Here is a 20,984-nt window from a genome sequence, read left to right as displayed (position 1 = left end):
AGAAAAGTAGAGATATGAGGGCCACAAGGAGGAAGGCAGGGAGAGAGAGAGAGAGAGTGCATGAGAGAGAGTGCATGTGCTCACATGCATGTGTAAAAGTGCATGTTGGGTGAGATTGCACGTGAAGGCTAAAAGTAAATTTGTTTTCAGAAAAATAAATTTTCCTCTAATTTCTTGGAAATTTCTTGGAAGACATTTTTTTCTTCCCAAACATATCCGGGGTCTTGATATTTCAGCATGACAGGCATGTGGGAAGATGGCGAATGCTCTAGCTCTTGTGGACTGGCTGTGCACATGTGCTACCACCTGCCTATCTGCCCAGTCATGAGACTCACCCCTACTGGACCTATTGTACCTGAAGTTCCACACATTCTTCCCACTGTTTAGATCCATCCCCTTCAACATCTTGGAGAACCACCCAGGGAATTCTGAGCTCCTTGAGGATGTGCTTATAAGGATTGCCCCCTCGTGTTTTTGTGGTGAGCAGAGTGAAGTTTTGGGGGTTCAGGTACACTACTGCTACTGCAACAGCCCCTACATTATCACAACTCCTTATGCAATACTTTCTTTGCTTGCAGCCCGCTGTGCATTCTGTAGCAGAAGACAGGGCTGAGAGGTAGAGAATAAGGAAGTATAATGGATTTCCTTCTCTCAGAGAACTTGCATTTTGTTATAGAGACAAAATTTAAACAAAATCAGTACCACCCATAGACCCAAGCAAGTGGGAACTTTGCCCTAAGCCTGCATCTCAGGGGACCTCCTGCTTTGAAATGCCTGCCTTGATGCTCCCCACCCAGTGCTAAGGTAGGTAGTGTGAACAGGGTAGGTGCTCTGAGTCCAGAACAGGTCGTATATAGGTTCTAATCTCAAGGAGCACCTTTCTTGCAATTTTTAAAATTCCTCTTCATTGTCTGGGACTGACCAGTGCCTGCAGTGTTGTCTAAACAAAGAGTCCCAATCTCAGCCTGAACCTGTGTGGACCCCAGTCATCATTTCTCCTCTTTGGGGCATTCTCTAATCCTCTACTCTACATGTGGAGTCAACCATATTCTCCAAGAAGCTTCAGAACTCAGGCCTATGGAGTCCTCCCAGACTCTGTTCCAGGAAGGTAGCCTGGCAAGTAAATCACTCCAGCTACCTGGTGTGGTATTTCTTTCATGGTATCACATGAGATTGCGCCAGCGAAATAGTGTTGATGTTGATTTGGGGTGAATTGAATTGTTTATATAGATGAGCTCCACAGAAAAGTATTTGTTTGAGGGCCCCTACACATCCTAGAAGCATCCCTGAATAAAACAAAAGATGATGCAAAAGAAAATAAAATTCGGTAGAAACAAGTGTAGAACAATTTTTCAACACAGAGTTGAGAATGAACCAGAATTATCTGGAAAAAGTTCTTCAGGGAGGGTGAGACTTAAGGCTGGCCTTAAGTAGGGGGAGAATTGGGAGAGGGTCTAGTGATTCCAAGAAGGGAGAACAATATGAACAAAAGCAAGGAGAATAGTTATTCATTGAATATTTTTGTGCTATACATTATGCTAAGCACATTGCATTCATCGTTTTGCTTATTCGTCACAATTCCCTATAAGGTAGGTGTTTGCAGATGATGAAATGGGGTTTCAAAATATTCACCCTGCTAAGCAAACAATAGAAGTAGGTCCCAGGTCTGCCTGATCCCCAAAATTGTATGTTCTTAATACCATGCTATACTGCAAAAAGACAAGGGATAGTAGGGAGCCTTGTCTGTATGGAGCAGTGAATGTGTGTTGAGAACTAGTAAAGGCAAGATCAACAGAAAAGGCACATAGTATGAAAGGCCTTGGATGTCAAAAATGATATATAGAGACAAATAGACTGGTCAAGCAAAAACAAAGATCCCTATCCCAAAAGGAAAATGCACAAGTAGAATATAATATTTAAGACCTAATGCTAATACCATGTTTTCTTAAATATTTTGCCTTCGTCTTAGAAAGTCCCTTGGCTTGAAATGTATAAGGTAACATTCTGCCTCCACTTGGCCTTGCCTGGTGTCATTTATTGTTCTCTCTTTCCTCTCCTTTTTTAGACTTTGATCCTGCTCTTGGAATGATGACTGGAATTCCACCAATCACTCCAATGATGCCTGGCTTGGGAATAGTACCTCCTCCAATTCCACCAGATATGCCAGTAGTAAAAGAGATCATACACTGTAAAAGCTGCACACTTTTCCCTCCAAATCCAAGTAATATTCTGCTTTTTCTCCACACAAGTCATAATGTTTTGGTGTCTAGGAACACTTTCTTCTTTTTCAAAAAAATACCCTAGGGCTTCATAGATGTATATACAGAAGCTTCACCTAGAAAACAGAAGACGGGAAAATTTTCTCTTATTAGGCAAGGTTGAATTTTATGCATAGAATAGTAGATTTCTGTGTGTTGGTTGCATTACAAATGATAAAACGTGTTTCTAATGCCATCTGGTAAGGAATTCAAGTGTGTTCGTACAGAGACACCTGACACAAATTGTTCAACACTGTCATTTGCAGACTCTCTTTTTCATAACTGGCCTACATGCTGATAATGGCAGTAATAGTGTGTGTCTGAGCCTGCCCGAGGCACATGAGAATACATATTTGGTGCTAAGAATCCTCCATTGCTACTAGCTATTCACACATCACTCAAACTACTGCTATTCAACTGATGGGCTGCAATAGACAGTGGGGTGAGGTTTAACTTGCTACAAGGGTAAAGAGGAATACTGAGACTGAGTCGAACCACTTGCATCCATCTAGTCAATGAAATTCATGTGGAAATGATCTATGGATCTATCTTGGCAGTAATGAATAGGTTTCTCCTTAGACTCTTAAAAATATCTGCAAACATATGTTGGCCATATTTCACTTAAAATATAGCAGCAATAATTGACTCAAACATTTTTCTAGGTCTATTTGTGGTTTTATTTACTTTAAGTGATCAGACGTTATTTCTACACATGACCCAAGCCTCATTAAAGCTTTTTCCACAGTTCTAGTGGTGCTGGGTGACCTACTTAAGGGAGCTGCCACTACAGTGCTAAGATTAAAACTGTTAAGGGACACATTCAAGGGTTCAGGCCATAGATCAAATGAACTTGCCTTATCACAATAAACATGAACTTTGACATGTGACTTCAGACAACTATTTCATCTCCTACCTTACACAGGAGTTAGTTAATCATGGAATCAGGCCCTGGCAGGGACCCAAATTCTTAGTATAGTCTATTCATAGCTAACAGGACTTTAGAATCAGTAAGGGTTCATTGACCAAATCATCTCATCTCTTTTTGCTAGTGAGAAATGTTCTCAGTGCCTTCTTCAGGTCTTTGAACTTGATTGTCAGCAGGGTACTACTTCCTTCTAGGCCAATAAGAAATCTAGGAGGCTGCATCTCAGAGGACTGAATTGGGAGAAGAGCTAGTATGTCACAAGAGAATTAGGGAATGCAGAATAAGATGGCCTAGTAGGCCTTATCTGCCAGCTCAAGTGGCCATTCCTGGATTTGTGTTTAGTGCCTAGGTGAATGAATGGCACTGTTGTACCCTGTCTCTTCCTCTTAGTGCCACTGTCCCTACAAATGGGCAATGGACTTTTTTCCCTTTCATCCAGTGTGTTGCTTTTGGATTAGGGAAAGCTATGCGTCACTAATTCTACATTTTTCACTTCAAAAGCCACGAATTTAGGCATGTCCAGTGTTAAAACCTCCTGTTTATGTAAAGGTACAATCCTGCTGGTTTAATCATTCATTTATCACATAATCAGCTTGCCCTAGGCTTTCATTGTCTCAGTCAAGTCTAACGTAACAGGATGGCTCATACCTTGTAATGTCTAAGTTGGGTACAAGAGATGACTTTACAGGATATTCAGTCTCTGAATTGCCAAAGAATAACAGATACATTGTGTATAACACATAGACCACATTATTGAGTGGTCTTTAAAGGAATGTAGACATACACAGCTTAAAGAGGCTCTAACTTTTGATTGTCTTTAGGAAAAGAAACAGATAAACATCCCTCAAATACATTTATCTTTCCCACGTACAGTCATGCCTTCTTGAGTCTGAGCTGGAAGAGCCAGAGCGAGAGGGAAGCATTTTACCTTCATGGCTCAATACTTTTTTTCTTCATCTGTGTTAAGAATACTGACAGAGAAATTAGTACCAATAAAGTTGTGGCTTCAGGGAAGGAACCTGGCTTTGGAATTGAATTAAAAACTAACACTCCTGACACAGCTTAAAGTGAACTGGTGTTCTGTTTCCTGTTTAGAACTTAGATTTTGTCAAAAGGGGGCTCAGGTTAATTGTGTGGGGAAAACACAATGGCTAATGGAGAAGACTCCCTCTGTTCAGTGCTGAAAGCATGGCAAGTGCCGTTTTTGTTCACAGCCCCACACTGTGAAAGTGTGATGGGAAGAGCAGGGATTTGGTACGACTAAGTCACTTACCTTCTCCAGAGCCTACCAACCTTGTCCAATAAGGCCTTGTTTATAAACCCCGGTATTTATGCCTACCTCCGGTATATTCTGCTTCTGTCTCTGGTATATTCTCTTGCACTCAGTGGCCTCTCAACAGTAAGGACCTGTGATCTGGGGACTCTCACAGTCTCTTTATGCACCCATCCAATCTGCTTCTGTCTTGTTGCTTCATTAGACAGTATCTTTACCATCAATTCCTTCCCCCCTCTCCCACCTGACACTTCATCCAGGTGCTTGTCACATATACAGAACCCAGAAGCCCCAAGGTTCCCATTGCCTACAAGTGCCAAGTCCAACTCCTGACTTCAAAATTCACTGGTATGCTTCATATGACTGTCTTCAATCCATTGTTTCTACTTGCCACGTACCCATCCTTTTAGTCAAGTACAGCTGCTTCCCAGTATCACACTCCTCTCCAGCCCAACTGCAAGCCTACCTTCTCCTGGAACATTTCCACGTGGAAGATATGGAAATTAAAACAACAGTTAATCATTCATTGCTCTAATGCATTTCCACCTAAATATTGGGTGCTAGGCCCAATGGGTAATTTTTAGCCCTTAAATTACTTTATGTCTCTGCTATTCTTAGTACTAGTAATCCCTTCATCCTTCTTGAAACATTAGGTGATTTGAAGGTGTAAGAATGACTAAGACCACTAGAGAGGTTATATAAATCAAGAAAGGATGACAAACAAGCTAAGTGCCCTGAGGAATTCCAACATTTGAAAATGTAAAACAGAAAGAGGAGTTTGCATTTCTGTATACCCAGTAGCAGCAAAAGTCTTCTTTACTTGCTGTTTCCAGTTCTTTTCCAATTCTCTTTTAAATCTTCATTTGTGCTCTTGCCCCACTCCTCTATCAAAATTTCCCTTGTTTAAGAACTCTAGTGACCAAGGGCACCTGGGTGGCTCAGTCAGTTAAGTGTCCGACTCTTAGTTTCAGCTCAGGTCATGATCTCACAGTTGGTGAAATCGAGCCTACATCGTGCTCTGCACTGACAGCGTAGAGCCTGCTTGGGATCCTCTCTCTGTCCCTCCCCCACTCACGCTATCTCTGTCTCTCTCAAAATAAATAAACTTTAAGAAAAAAGACCACTAGTGACCTAAATCCAGTAGTTATTTCTCAGTTCTCTTCCTAATTGACCTAATAGCCATATGCAACACAGTTGATTACTCCTTAGTCATTGGTATACTTTCTTTACTTGGCTTTCAGGACACCACACTATTGGTTTTCCTCCCACTTTAGCTGATAGAGCTTCTACATGAAGAGGTTGCATTTGGAATCTACTGTCAAGTTAATAGTAAATGAGGAATAAATGGTGGAATATCATCTGCTATCTGTGTACAGGGACATGGGAAAGCACCCAGGAGCCAGAAAAAGAGTGATTTTTTCATTTTACTGTATCAGAACAGGCCAACCTCATTTTGTCTCCTAGGGCTGGATTCTATAAAGAAAGTTAGAGAAAGTGGGTAAATTGAGAATTAATAAAAATTCACTAGTCTTCTGATTATTTCCAATCAGTTGGAATTACATTAAAATATATCTGACCCCTGCTGATTATCGAGGGGGCCTTCAGTCTTAGGCATCTAATAAAATCAACTTAAACACTTTGCAGTATGTAAATTCTGGCAAACCAGTTGAGTGATCTGTGATGCTCCTTTGAAAAGCAAGATGCAAGTGGTTTATAGGTTCTCCATGCTGTCCCCTGCCTCATTTCTCAAAGATCAGCAGTGACTCTGATCTTAATGCTGATTGCCCCAACAGAGCTCCCCAGAGTAGGTGCTTAGTTGTAATTAGAATTGCTAGAAGTTCCTCCTTTTCCATTACCAGAGATTAAAGTTTTTTTTTACACTCTCAGTTATCTTGAATCATTTTACATGAAGTTTTCTTCTCTGTCCACAGTAGTGATTGGGTATTACAAGAGTTCAGCACATTACCTGATTAATAGGTGGACTTTGAATTTGCTCTCCTATGGAGTTATCATTGCTGTGCCCAGATCACTGTATTTCAGTGGGATTAGTAAATCAGGCCCAGACAATAAAGTGCTTTGAGCTGTGAATTAAAGAATAAGTACTGTCTACTAAGGAAGATAGTACAGCCCATTGCCTTGTTTGGTGGCATACACCTAAATCTCAGTGAATGCTATCAAAGAGACTTTCTACATTTACCCAAGGAAAACAAATAAATCCCCAGCATTCTGGACACTACTTAGTGGCTTTTATGCTTTCTTACTTAGCAGTTACCACAGAATAATCACAGCATCTAAATAGAGTGATGATTTCATCACAGAATTTTTGAATCCTACAAATGTAGTGAGAGGAAAGAGACTTTGTATTTTCTGTGTTATATGTAACTGCATCAGTAACCAGATATTCCTTAGAGTCTCTCAGTGGACCAAAAGGTAGACCTAACTAAGCAAACTTAAATAATATAAAAAGGTGAACATTTACTTCACAAAAAGATTCTTTACCATCAAATTCCTTAAATAGTAAACTTCAGAAGGATTCTGTAACAGGATTTTAGTCTAAAGCCCTTGATTTGAAAACATGGCTCTAACTGTAGGGGTGCTCTTGAAAATTTTTTACTTATATAGTCAGTGGCTAGATTGTGTTCCATGGTCAAAACCATATGTGTCTTCACAGCTATAGATTCCTCTATTGAGAAGAGTGATTCCTTCCCAAACCAAGCCTTATCTGAAGATTTGGCTAAAACAAGGAATTGGGAGTTTAGAAGTCCAGGTCTTAAGCTGCCATTCTGCCCCAGTCTTGTAGTAGTGCTTTAGAAAGCCCCAGATTGGTAATCAGAAAATCTGGGTTCTATAACAGTATATAATAATAACACTACAATAATGACCATTTGGGAGCCTATCAAGTGCTAGGCATTGTAGCATTTGCAATATAGACAGTAGATTATCAACTATCCTACAAAAATCCTTGTAAGGTAGAGGACAATATCCCAATTTTAAAGATGAAAGAATGAGGTACCCAGAGGATATGTAATTTTCAAAAGGTCATACAGTTACTAAGTTAAGGTTTAAATCCAGGTTTACCTGCTCCAAGTTCATATTCCTTCTCTTTCTATCCAATTTGGCGACCTTGAATGAGTCACTCAACCTCACTCAGCTAAGGTTTTTCTTTGTAATATGAGAAGTCTAGACCAAGCCAGTGGTTTTCAATCCTAGCTACTATTAGAGTTGCCTGAGGAGCTTTAAAAAAATAATGCACAGGCTATACCCCAGACTAATTAAATCATTCTTTGGAGTGAACACAGGAATTTTTTGTTTGGTTGACTCCCAAGTTGATTCTAATGTGCTGTTGGAGTTGAGAATCACTGGAACCGTGATGTTAGAATCCTTTCATTTCTTAAGAACTCAGAAGCGGAAGTCTTAAGAGATTCTGGACCTCATTTCCCTTTTTTTTTTTGGCTAAAAACCACATTATTCCAGTGCCCATGACTAAGACATTTCAGATTCCTGCTCACTAGGTTATCTTCCTTTTCCCTTTAAATTTCTCCTATGGAACAAAAGACCAATACAGCGAGTTTTTGAAATTACAGAATTTTTTTTTTATTAACAGAAACTTTATAAGTTCCCTGAATGCCTTTATCCCTTTTATTGACTAAATAGAGGGGAAGAGAGCATCATGAGAACCTGATTATTCTGAGCCACACTGATAAGACAGACGTAGCAAAGTGAGACAGTAGCAAAGTGAGAAAGCTAGAGATGCGCATACCCAAGGAAGCTCCCAAATCATCTGCTTGCCAACTTGGATAAGTGTCAGGTGAAGACCTTGGCCTAATCTACAAGTGAGACTCATTTATTTTTGCATGGGAGCAGTAATCACTAGTTGAGCTCTCCAAATCTTGAGCTGGGAGAATTGTTGTGAAGAGCTGAATGGAAAGAATGGATTACACAAAATAAATCCTTGCAGATAACAAAACCAACACTAAAGAAACCCTTGACCATCATGCTTTGTTTTGTTGGGCTATGAACTGTAGAATTTTGTTTGGAAAATGCTTGGATACATATAAATAGCAACAAGGATCTAGCAGATCCAACAGGCTTTATGTGTAAGATGAGTGAGTAGAAAGCATATTTTTTTTTAGCAGAGGGAGAATCATCTCATTACATAGGTTTTTAATGACTCTCTATAGCCAAATTTATCTCACTTTAGTTAATGATTTCCCAGATGAGCTTACTTTCTCTGCTGTCTTTCATACTTCCCTCTAAATGCTGCACAATTGACTCTGGACCTCACCCCTCCAGCAAGGAATTTGAGGAAAGACTTGCTGGTATCAAAAGCAAAAAACCTAAAAAGGATGGTTTATAGTCTAGCTGACTTTGTCAGGCAAACCATTCTGACACTCATAAATATTTTTGTAAATGTTTACCCCATCATTGTCAAATTAATTCTGAAACAATTATTTCAGTAACCATGAACAGAGGGAATTTAGTAACTATCAACTGAATTAAACAACCTTTTTCTCAGGAACCTTGGTTCTGAGAATTCCTGAAAGTAAGAATTTAAAGTGAGTGGGATGTCCCCCCACTAACTGTCTTCCTAGCAAAAACAACTGAAAATTGGGCATAGCTGAGTTGTCACAACACAAGAACAGAATTAAAGAACTCTGGATGGGACAGGCAGATGGGTCTGAGTTTTTATCATTTGGATGTCATGGTCACCAAACCATTGAAGAAAATTATTTTCATGTGCTGTGGAGCAGAGATGAGCACCTTAGAGGCCACATGCTTCTGGAACTCTTAGGCAAAAGTCTGATTGGGGACAGTAGGGCTATCTCTGGGATATGTTAGATTTCTAAAAAGGTCTGTCCCAAGCAAACATTTTAATTTCAAATGCTTTTGCAATTCTGCTTAGATCTTCCACCTCCTGCAACTCGAGAACGCCCACCAGGATGCAAAACAGTATTTGTGGGTGGCCTGCCTGAAAATGGGACTGAGCAAATCATCGTGGAAGTGTTCGAACAGTGTGGAGAGATCATTGCTATTCGGAAGAGCAAAAAGAACTTTTGTCACATTCGCTTTGCTGAGGAGTACATGGTGGACAAAGCCCTCTATCTCTCTGGTAGGTGTTTAGTCATGAGCAGTGTGCCCACTGGGCACAACGCAGAGATTGGAGATCAGTGCATTTGTGGCAGATAAAATTTGGGCTTAATGGTATCCCCTCTTGCCTTCAGAGATGGAAAATGAATGTTTTCTCCCAACTTCTTCCTTTAAAGTTCTTTGATAGTTCTCAATTGTATCCATTGTCCAAAACTCCTTACTTGTAACATCTGAAGGCCTTGATGATCTGTCTTACTTCTCAGTACCATCTATCTCCCAGTTCTTCCCTCACATACCATGTCCTAAGCACACTAAGCTAATTGTAGTTCTCACAATGTGCCATGGTGTCTTATGTCTTTTCCTCTGACTACAATTACCTTTTCCATCCCACCTCCCATGTATACATCCTCACACCCCAAAGTTCCAGCTCAAGCATAACCTCTTCTGGAAAGCTTTCTCTGACTTCTCTCCCCACTGTGCCCCAGGCTGTTCTGGGCAGCCCCTCCTCAGCGCTTCCCTAGCACCCAGTGTTTCCTGCTAGCATGATACCTATAACACCAAGCTAGAACTGTCTCTTTCTGTATCTGTCTTCCTGACCAGAGTATGAACTCCTTAAGGGAAGGGACCATGTTTTATTTAACTTCAAATCCCCACTATCTAGCACATAATCTGGCACAAAAGCAAATGCTCAGAAATAGCTATGGAAGTCAATTAGTTATCAAATATTTATTGACAGCTAGGCAGAATGCTAGGTTGCTAAGGATACAGCAAAGACCAAGATAGACAAACTTCCTGCCATCAGGGATATTACATTCTGGAGATGGTATAATATATATGCAAAAAATAATTAATATCAGGTACCAATAACTGCTATGAAGAAGATAAAAATAGCTAATGTGCCTAGCATTGTTAGGAAAGCAAGTCTTCCCTGTCATTTGAATTGAGATCTGAGCAATATGAAGGGGATTGCCATGTGAACATCTGGGAGCTGAGCATTCCAAAATAAGAAAGAGCAAGTTAAAGGCCCTGAGATGAAATGGACTTGGCATGTTTAAGTGAAAGAGACAAGGTTAACATGACTGGAACATTGTAAATGAGAGAGAGGCAGTGAAGGGAAATGAAGTCTGAGAGGTAAGAAATACCAAACCGTGTTGACCCTTATAATCTATAGTAATTAGTTTATTATTCTGGATGCAATGGGAAGTCATTGGAGGATTTTAAGTAGTAGAGTGACATAATCTGATATACATTTTAGAAATATCCCTTCTGTTTAAAGGACAGACTGAGGGGCATGGGCAAACGTAGTTACTAGAAGATAAGTCAGCCAACTGTAGCATTAGTCTAACCTAGAAGTGACAGAGTACAGATAGTAAGAACTACTTTGCCTAAAGTCTCTTATTCATGGTAAAAGTTCAAATTTGGGGAGACTGAGGCAAGGCATTACAATTGGAATGATTTCTGTTAAATACTATAAAGTGAAGCCCTTTGTTTTTGGGGTGGTTTCAAGATAAAGTTTCATGGTTGATCCTTTGCTTATTTTGAATTGGTATTGTTCTCTATGAAGCAGTGGGCAAATAAGACTAAAGGCAGAAGACAGGGTAATCTGAAAGGGCATAGAACAATTAACAACTTCCTTGCTTAAGAGTAATTGTTTGGAGGAACTGGGTCCAAGTGCTAGACATTTTGGGGTGGCAGAATCTTCATTCATATAACAGGCACTTGTTGGACATCTCCTTTGTGTAAGCTATTGTGCTGAATGTTGTGCAGAGAAGAAAATGAGTAAAACCTAGTTTTTTCCCTTAATGAAGTTAGGGTTAGTAGGCAGTCATACATTTATTTGTTAAAGAAACATTCAGCACTAGGCATTTCTCAAGACACCAATAAAACATACTCAGTGCTAATAACAAGACTGAAAATAATGAGGGCTGAAGTATGGACAAAGCGTTTGGGAAGTTCAGAGGAGAGAAGGGGATGGGGACAGAGAGAGAAAATGTCTAACTCTTGACCATGGGGGTATTGAGAAAGGTACCATTTGAACCAAGTCTTTGACAAAGAGAAAGCATTTGCATGTGGACAATGGGGCAAAGATACAGCAAAAGCAAAGGTACGAAAGTGGTAAGTTTTAGTGAACATTCAAGGAAACAAAGAGTAGTAGTTTGTGTACTGACTAGGCATGAAAGGAGAAGAGAAAACATCAGCTGTTAGCACACTTTGAAAGGTTTAACAGTTGGGTCTTTACACCTCGGGTAATAGGGAAATGTTGAAGGAAATTTTGAACAAGATAATTGTTTCTGAAGGATTAATCTGACATCTCTGTATAAAAATGGATTAGAGGAAAACAGAAAAAAAGTTGAAGGGAGATCAGTTAGATGCCTGTTGCAACAGGCAGAGAAAAGGTAATGTGTGTTTGAAGAAGTAGCCTAGTAACATGGGAAAGGAGAGGAGCATGCAGATGTAAAATATTCTTTTTTATTAATTTAAAATTTTTAAATTACAGTTAGTTAACATACAGTATTATATTAGTTTTAGATGTACAATATAATGATTCAACAATTCCATACATCACCCAGTTATCATCACAAGTGCCCTCCTTAATCCCCATCACCTATTTCACCCATCCCCCCACCCATCTCACCTCTGGTAAACATTAGTTTGTTCTCTATAGTAAAGAGTCTCTTTCTTGGTTTGTATCTCTTTTTTTCCCCTTTGCCCATTACTTTGTTTCTTAAATTCCACATATGAGTGAAATTATATGGTATTTGTCTTTTTCTAATTGACTTATTTTGCTTAGCATAATACTCTCTAGCCCCATCCATGTCATTGAAAATGGCAGTATTTCATTCTTTTTTATGACTGAATAATATTCCATTGTGTATATATACTACCTCTTCTTTATCCATTCATCTATCAGTGGACACTTGGGCTGCTTCCATAATTTGGCTATTGAGATGTAGAATACTCTTGTTACATTTGCTAAGTGCTGTAAAATCTAAATACTAAAGATTTGACAGCACTTAGGAATGATAATAGAGCATTCCACTATAGACTATTTTAATAAAAACTTAAAGGTCTTTAAAAAAACTCTGAACAGCTGTACATAAAAGATTGCATGCTGTTCAGGAGTATCCATCTAAACATCATTGAAATCTCTCGGCAACAACCACCTCCTGGAAGCATTCTCAAGGCTGCCAGAGGAAAGGGGATTGCAATCAATGATGTGAAAATAGCTAAATTTTGCCCTTTAAATTTTAACTTGCTCCCTGAAAGCTCATAAGTGCTAGAAATCTCCTGAATTTCTTGGCTTTTCTCCCACATTATAAAAGGAAGAGGTTAAAACAAACAAAAATCCTTTAGAAAAGGGGCTACATTTCTACATTCTGTAGAAATAACCACTTTTTTTCTATTGGAGTTTGAGCATCTTTGGGAACTGCCAGTGTGCACGGTGCACCAACCTCATAGCATCACGGTATCTGTCATGTGTTTACACCAAGCTTTTGTATCATCCTCTCATTTGATCCTATCCATGATCCTGGAAAAATAGCCATGGTAATCATTAATAACCAATTTTCTGATGGCTCAGATGATCAAATAAGATGACTGAGTGTGAAAGTGCATTGTCAGTTGTAAAGGGCGCTAGCAGAATGTGCTTATTTGGAATGCATTTATTCTTCTTTCGAAAAATAATGTGTAGCAGTTTGAATGTTAATGGGCATTATTCTTTATAACAGCTTTATTGAAGTATAATAATTGACATACAATGAATTTCACATATTTCAAAACTACAATTTGGTATTATTGACACAGACATACATCTGTGAAACCATCACAACAATCAAAATAACAGACATGTCCACTTCTCCCAAAAGCTTCCTTCATACCCCATTTGTGATCCCTTCTTCCTACCCCTCCCATATTCTCTCCCCAGGCAACTACTGGTCTATTGTCTGTCAGATTAGTGTGCATTTTCTAGAATTTCATATAAATGGAATCATATATTATGTATACTCTTCCTTGGTATAGATTCAAATTTCCATTTGGTATCATTTTCCTGTGCTTGAATTTTCTTTAACATTTTTTATGGTGTGAGTCTGCTCCTGATGTATGTATCAACAATAATTTATTCCACCTTTCTTTTTGAAAGATATGTTGTCTGGATGTAGAAATCTAGGTGGACAGTTTTTTTTCCTTATGTTACTTCATTTTTTTCTTGCTTGTATTGTTCTCAATAAGAAATATGATGTTATCTTTTTGTTTCTCTGCACATAATGTGTCATGTCTATGGCAGCTTTTAAGATATTCTCTTTATTATTGATGTTGAGAAATTTGATTATTATGTGCCTGGTATAATATCCTTCATGTTTCTTGTGCATGAGTTTCATTGAAATTCTTAGAACTCTGAGTTTTCATTAAATTTGGAAAGTTTTCTACCCTTATTTCTTCAAATATTTTTTTTCTATTCCCTCACCTCTCTCCAGTCAAGGTCCCAGTTGGGCTGTATTAGGCCCCTTGAAGTTGTTCCAAGCTTACTACTACTCTGTTCATTTTCTTACAATCCTTTTTCTCTGTATTTCATGTCAAATAGCTTATATTGCTGTGTCTTCAAGTTCATTAATCTTTTCTTCTACAGTGTCTGATTTGCCATTGCTTCTATTCAGTGAATTTTTTTCAACTCAGACATTGTACTTTAAATCTCTAGAAATTTGACTTTTTTGTCTTTTGTGTTTCTAATTAATATGGTTGAACTTTAACTTCTTCAGCATATGAAATCCAATTATAATAGTTATTTTTGTATCTTTGTATATTAATTATATTATGTGTATCACCTCTGGGTCTGTTTTGATTGGATGAGTTTTTAAATGTTTCTTATGATTTTCCTCATTTTTTGAGTATTGGATAATTTTTTATTGGATACCAAACATTGTGAATTTTACCGTACTGGGTGCCAGATATTTTTCATTCCTGTAAATATTCTTGAACTTTGTTCTGGGATGCAATTAAGTAACTTGGAAAATCTTTTATCCTTTTAGGTCTTGTTTTTTTAAGTTTTGTTCAGCAACACCAAAGCAGGATTTAGTCTAGGGCTCATTTTTCTCCACTAACTAAGGCAAACCCCTTCTGACTACTCTACTCAATAATCTATGAATTATTCATTTTTTTCTGCTCTGGCTGGTGGAGAGAGGAACTTTTCCCAGCCCTGTGTAAGCTCCAGGGATTGTTACCTCTAATACACGGGTAGTTTACACACACACACACACACACACACACACACACATCAGTATGCAGCTAAAGAATAGTGAAGGACCCTCTGCAGATCTCTGAAGTTGTTTCTCTGTATAGCTTTCTTCTTTCTAGTACTCTGCCATACAAACTCTGTCTTCTGTAGTCTCCCTGGATTCCTAGTTCAATTTCCTCAACTCAAGGAGATCACCATACTTTGACTGAGTTCCCCTCCCTGTTCTGAGAATTCCAAGTAGGCCCCATGCTACAAACTCAGAGCCTGACGCAAGGCTCGAACCCATGAACCATGAGATCATGACCTGTAAGGCTCATTCATAATACCATTACCCATTGACCCTCCCTCTTACCTCTGAGGTAAGGTGGCAGATGGAGGAATAGAACTCCTATGAGCAAGATTGACCCAACCCATAGAATAATAAACTGTTATCAGAAATGAAACTACAATCCAAGTCTTTTGATGGTTCACCTTGCTAGTTAGTAGTGGGAAGAGAATTATGTGGTCACTTGAAACTGCTGCATCTATATCTGAAACACTGAACTTGGAAAAGTACTTACCATTGCTCACCCACTGAGCTGCTCTTGTACCCCTCTCCCTCCCTCTGTGCATTTAGGTTACCGCATTCGCCTGGGATCTAGCACTGACAAGAAGGACACAGGCCGGCTCCACGTTGATTTTGCACAGGCTCGAGATGACCTGTATGAGTGGGAATGCAAACAGCGCATGCTAGCAAGGGAGGAGCGCCACCGTAGAAGGATGGAAGAAGAAAGATTGCGCCCACCATCCCCACCCCCAGTGGTCCACTATTCAGATCACGAATGCAGCATTGTTGCTGAAAAACTGAAAGGTATAGAAAGCACTTGAGCTTTGTGATTAAAAGAACTCTTTCCTTTGGGGAAACTTAATAAATACATTTGTACCATTGGCAGTTATCCTTTGAATTTCCCACTAATGGGTTCTAAGCATTTCTTATGTTGTAGTCTTCCAGATAGACAGCTGTACCCAGTAACTGAAGAACTAGAAAATTTGTCCCTCACACCTGTGTCTCTGTTCCTCCACTGTCTCAAGGGATGGCGATTTTCTCTCCACACATAAAATTACTAGGATGAAACACATTTTTCCTGCCTTTGTGCATCAGAGAATTTTAGCTGTGATTCATGACTTGGGACCTGTAAGCATCCCATTTCATTGTAGATAGCAAGTTAGTTTTGAATTCTAAATCAGAACAATATAACCTGATGTAACCCTGGAAAACTCTGGTAAAATTCCCTTTTTACAGATGAGAAAATGGAGGCCCAGAGAGTGGTCACAGTGTACACTCTTAGATGACTCAAAGACTTAGCTACCACAACCAAAAGAGGACTTCTTTAATCACTTAAAATGGCCAACTTACTTCACATGGGGACCATGGAGACTTTGAGACATGCTAAATGGGACAATTCTCCCTTTAGTTTTTATTCCTGTTACCCTGCTTGACTCTCAGAGCCATTATTCTAATTTAACATTAATCGTCCTGTCTGGTCTCCTGTGTTAGTAGTTCAAATCCAGTCTCCCTCATTCTCCAACTTTGGCTGATTTTATTGGATGAATGCTGGTGTCCCATTGATCTTATTGATGATACCAACCCAGCTCTAATGGCATGAATTTTCCCTGCTTCTTGTGCTCTGGACTCAGCAAGATGTTGCTAATTCCACTTTCCAAATAGGTCTCACTCACCAAACTTGTTTGCAACATATAGCCTCAGGGATTCACACATTTATGAAATCCTTTGTTTGGATTGATTTTGTCTTCACATAAGAAAAAAGAAGATATATACAGCATACAGACACAGAAATAATGATACATTTTGAAAAGCTAGGAAGGCTGAAAGCATTGGTTAAAAAAAAAAAGGAATGTTTATATAACACCAAACAAGTCAGTCTGAATTTGTTTTAAAGAATGAGTTTGCTGATTGTGTAGAGTTCATGCAGAAAATGAGCATCAAACATAAGACTGTATGCAAGTAATGAAATAAAAACCTGCTCTCAAGGGGAAGCTTACCTCTCATTATATGTCTGCACTGAAAAATGGCAAGAGGCAAGAAATTCAGATTGCAGTGAGAGTTATTTCCACTGGACATGAGGGTTCCTGGCCAGAGAGGCATGTGGAGCCCCAGAACAGGCCTTCAATGGGATGCTAATGGATTCTCTCTCTCAGGAGCCTTTAACAACAGAATATACTAAGTGTCTATCTCAGGAAGCTGGACCAGAAGCTTTGGGTAAGCTGTACTACTATTTTAACATCAAAGAATATCTCCTGACCAGCTGCAGAAATCTACTTGGAGGGTTCCTCAGGCAAGAGAATCAGGATGTGGAGAAATGTAGAAATAGAATGAATTACGTCAAAATAGATTGGCTGGAACTGAGTGAAAAGCCTGGGGCTGTGGATTGAATGCAGGAGTGATGCTATAAAAGGTCAAAAATGTAAGTGTTTATACCTAAAGAACTACCCATTTAACTCTTTCTTAAAGCTCCTACCAACACTAATTTCATGGATCCAGGACAAAGTAACTATCAAATTCAAGTTAAACTCAAGACACAAGTTTACTTTTCTTTATTAAAAAAACAGGACTGTAGAATTCTGAAGTTCTCTCATTGCTAATTTGCATATTACACACAGGGAACACACATACAGAGAGGTTAAGAAATTTGCAACATGTGAAAACTATATCAGTAAAGAACACTTTAAAAAAGAAACAATTCTCTTTCTGAAAATTCTTCATAAGCTACAACCAATCTGACCACTTTTTGAGTCTTTTGTTCTTTCAGTTGGCCTACCTGTCTGCTGCCCAGGTACACACATATGCACACAGAGCTCCTTATTCAGCAGTTCATTTAACAACCACTTCCAAAATGCCATGGTGGCCTCCTTGCCAGCATGTTGGGTAGATAGAGATGTAGTTACTTTTAATGATTGGAAAAATCTCTTTTTTTTTTCAGATGATTCCAAATTCTCAGAGGCTGTACAGACCTTGCTCACCTGGATTGAACGAGGAGAAGTGAACCGCCGCAGTGCCAACAACTTCTACTCTATGATCCAGTCAGCCAACAGCCATGTTCGCCGCCTAGTGAATGAGAAAGCTGCCCATGAGAAAGACATGGAAGAAGCGAAGGAGAAATTTAAACAGGCCCTTTCTGGAATTCTCATTCAATGTGAGTGGAAGTCAGAGTTCTGTGGAAGGGTGAAAGGGCACTTCACTTAGGCACCATTTTCTCCACACGGAGCCAGGCCTGCAATGCCATCCTGTGTCAAAGGACAAGGATCTCTTCTTCACTGCCTTGTTTTCTCCTTCTGTTGCCCAATGCCTGAGCTCCAGTTTAATGGGATTCATGTGGACACCTCCTATGTTCATTTTTTCTGGCGTATCTCCTTCAGCTCCTTAGAAACACTGACAGCTAGGCCACAATCCCATGCTTTTATTCTTGCTTGTTCTCAAAGTAAGTTATAAGCAGCTCCAGACCTCAGTGGAAAGTTGGGTATTTCATCGCTAAAGTTAGAATACAGCATCAGCATTTGTAAGCTTCTCTGCTTCAGATTCACATCGTTATCATATGTTTTTCAGGTACTACATTGTAGTGAAAGTGTAATTATGTTTCCCAGGGTGATTGAATAAAAGTCAAATTTGCTACTTCTACTTGTTGTTGTTTCTTCTTCTTCTTCTTCTTCTTCTTCTTCTTCTTCTTCTCCTTCTTCTCTTTCTCCTTCTCCTCCTTCTCCTCCTCCTTCTTTTCTTCTTCTTCTTCTTCTTCTTCTTCTCCTTCTTCTTTTTCTTCTCCTTCTCCTCCTCTTCCTCCTTCTCCTTCTCCTCCTCCTCCTTCTCCTTCTTCTTCTTCTTCTTCTTCTTCTTCTTCTTCTTTTTCTTCTTCTTCTTCTTCTTCTTCTTCTTCTTCTTCTTCTTCGTTGTCATCTTCTTCTTCTTCTTCGCTGGATGTTATTGACACTGGGTGGGATGGGAAGCCACCAAAATGGTCATTTTCAAAAAGAAGTACTACTCCAAACCTTTCTGTGGTCCATTAAATGAGACAGATCAGAAAAATTCCCAAGTGATATTTTTAGTTCAACATACTATAAAATTATGCACTCACATCTTTTGAGTGAGGAACTCTATTCACCTTAAGAATAAGGGTATAGTTTTATGATTTGGCTTTAAAATTTTTTTAATGTTTATTTATTTTTGAGAGAGAGACAGACAGAGTGTGAGTTGGGTGGGGTAGGGTAGAGAGAGAGGGAGACACAGAATCTGAAGCAGACTCCAGGCTCTGAGCTGTCTGGCCAGAGCCTGACGTGGGGCTCAAACCCACAAACTGTGAGATCATGACCTGAGCTGTAGTCGGACACTTAACCAACTGAGCCACCCAGACATCCCATGATTTGGCTTTTAAACAATTAAGGCCCACTCTTTTAATATTTGATTTCCCATACTTGACTCATACATAATTAGGATTAAGGAAGAGTTCTTTAATTTTCCATTTTTGTTTTGAAAATATATATGGACATAGAATCTAGGTAGAGAAAGGCACATGTTTTTAGGATTTCAAAATAAATAGAAAAAAAAGAGCAGCAAGCATCATGGGATTATAAATCCTTAAATCATTAGTAGACAGGGCATAAGCTGAGCTGTAAAGAAAAAAATAACACTTCTGGATTTTCTTACTGTGAATACCCACCCAGGAAGAGGCTCTTTTCCTTATTTTCCTTCCCCCCCCCAAAAAAAGTCGTATCTAAGGTTCCCTTCTGTTGAAATGGTTAGGAAAAAGCACCAGAATATTTGTATACATTTCTCTGTTTGACATTTTAAGAGCCTCTAAAAAATTCTCTTTAGGACTGCACTTACACAGTATTCTCCCATAAAACTTATATTTCTCCAGTCAACAAGCCTATCTAGGTAGACTTAAAATAGATTCCATTCATCTTAGGTTCTGATTTGATGCCTCTGGTTAAACATACCTCAGAATAATAAAAATATGGATTCTGTTGAAGTGAAGTATGCAGGCTCCTTTTGGAAGGCTAGTTTATGAAAGAAGCCAGTAGTCAAAAGGAGCTGTTACAGTTCTCACTCTCTGCCATTCTGGGCTAGACCATTAGTACTAAATCACATTCACTTCAACTCTTGCCTCTCCTGCCTGAATGAATACAGACTGCCTGTATTAAAACTTTAGTCACTGGGGTGCCTGGGTGGCTCAGTCAGTTAAGCGTCCTACTTCAGCTCAGGTCACAATCCCATGCTTCACGGGTTTGAGCCCCGCATTGAGCTCTGAGCTGACAGCTCAGAGTCTGGAGCCTGCTTCAGATTCTGTGTCTCCCTCTCTCTCTTCCCCTCCCCTGCTTGCACTCTGTCTCTCTGTCTCCCAAAAATAAATAAACACTAAAAAAATTAAAAGAAAAACTTTAGTCACCATTTCACCCAAACCTTCTGGAGTTCCCTTTTTTCATTCTGTATACTGATATCTCTGCCTTTGAGTCTTCCTTAAGATCATGATACCCCAACACACGTAACCTTTTCTGAGCACAACCATAGCCTAGTGGTGTGATACAAGAAGATACAACAAAGCTGATGCTTCTCTTATTTCTTTTCTCCTCTCTTTTGCCATCCCTGGATGATACTCGGGCCTGATTCAACTGCTGATCTGATGCTACAGTTGAGCAGATAGTAGCTGTGTACCATTCTGCCTCCAAACAAAAGGCTTGGGACCATTTCACAAAAGCCCAGCGTAAAAACATCAGCGTTTGGTGCAAACAAGCTGAGGTTGGTAACTTTTTACTCTGGTAGCCCCTCAGGGGGACAGTTTATTTCTTTAACAAGTTATTGATTTGGAGTTTAGTCAGAATTAAATAGTGCCAAGCTCCCATGGTCACAACAAGGCTCTAATGAAACGCTGAGATATGCTCTATAGCCTGTCACTGTGACCAGACCACATGCTGCCAAAAGGGTAATAAATGTGCACGTGTTGTCTTGAATGCATTGCACTGGATAGAAACCTTAGTAGTGAAAATGTAGCGGTGATCATTGTAAGTTTATTTGTCTAAGCTAGCTAGTCTCCAGTACACCAATAATTACTGACCTGTGCGTCTAGTGTTAGTAACATTAGGGCTGTCTTATATTTATTAGAGCATCTTGACAGTTGAGGCTTGAAGCTGCCTAGTGTTACATTGGAACATTGAAAT

The 20,984-nt window shown here is 39.3% G+C and overlaps 1 protein-coding gene across 5 annotated transcripts in view; it reads left to right on the top strand.

Moving 5' to 3' along the window:
- Nucleotides 1-20,984, top strand: part of ENOX2 (ecto-NOX disulfide-thiol exchanger 2) — a 274,222-nt gene that overhangs the window by 221,411 nt on the left and 31,827 nt on the right. For all 5 annotated transcript variants that reach the window (XM_043571659.1, XM_043571658.1, XM_043571657.1 and 2 more), the window contains 5 exons: nt 2,066-2,221; nt 9,360-9,566; nt 15,394-15,627; nt 17,759-17,971; nt 20,459-20,565. In XM_043571659.1, the coding sequence (XP_043427594.1) occupies nt 2,066-2,221; nt 9,360-9,566; nt 15,394-15,627; nt 17,759-17,971; nt 20,459-20,565 (917 nt within the window). The remainder of the gene's footprint in view (nt 1-2,065; nt 2,222-9,359; nt 9,567-15,393; nt 15,628-17,758; nt 17,972-20,458; nt 20,566-20,984) is intronic.

Source organism: Prionailurus bengalensis, chromosome X, assembly GCF_016509475.1.
Source record: "Prionailurus bengalensis isolate Pbe53 chromosome X, Fcat_Pben_1.1_paternal_pri, whole genome shotgun sequence".
NCBI classification, from domain to species: domain Eukaryota; kingdom Metazoa; phylum Chordata; class Mammalia; order Carnivora; family Felidae; genus Prionailurus; species Prionailurus bengalensis.
The sequence above is the reverse complement of the archived record's forward strand: the minus strand, read 5'-3'. Positions and strand labels throughout refer to the sequence as shown.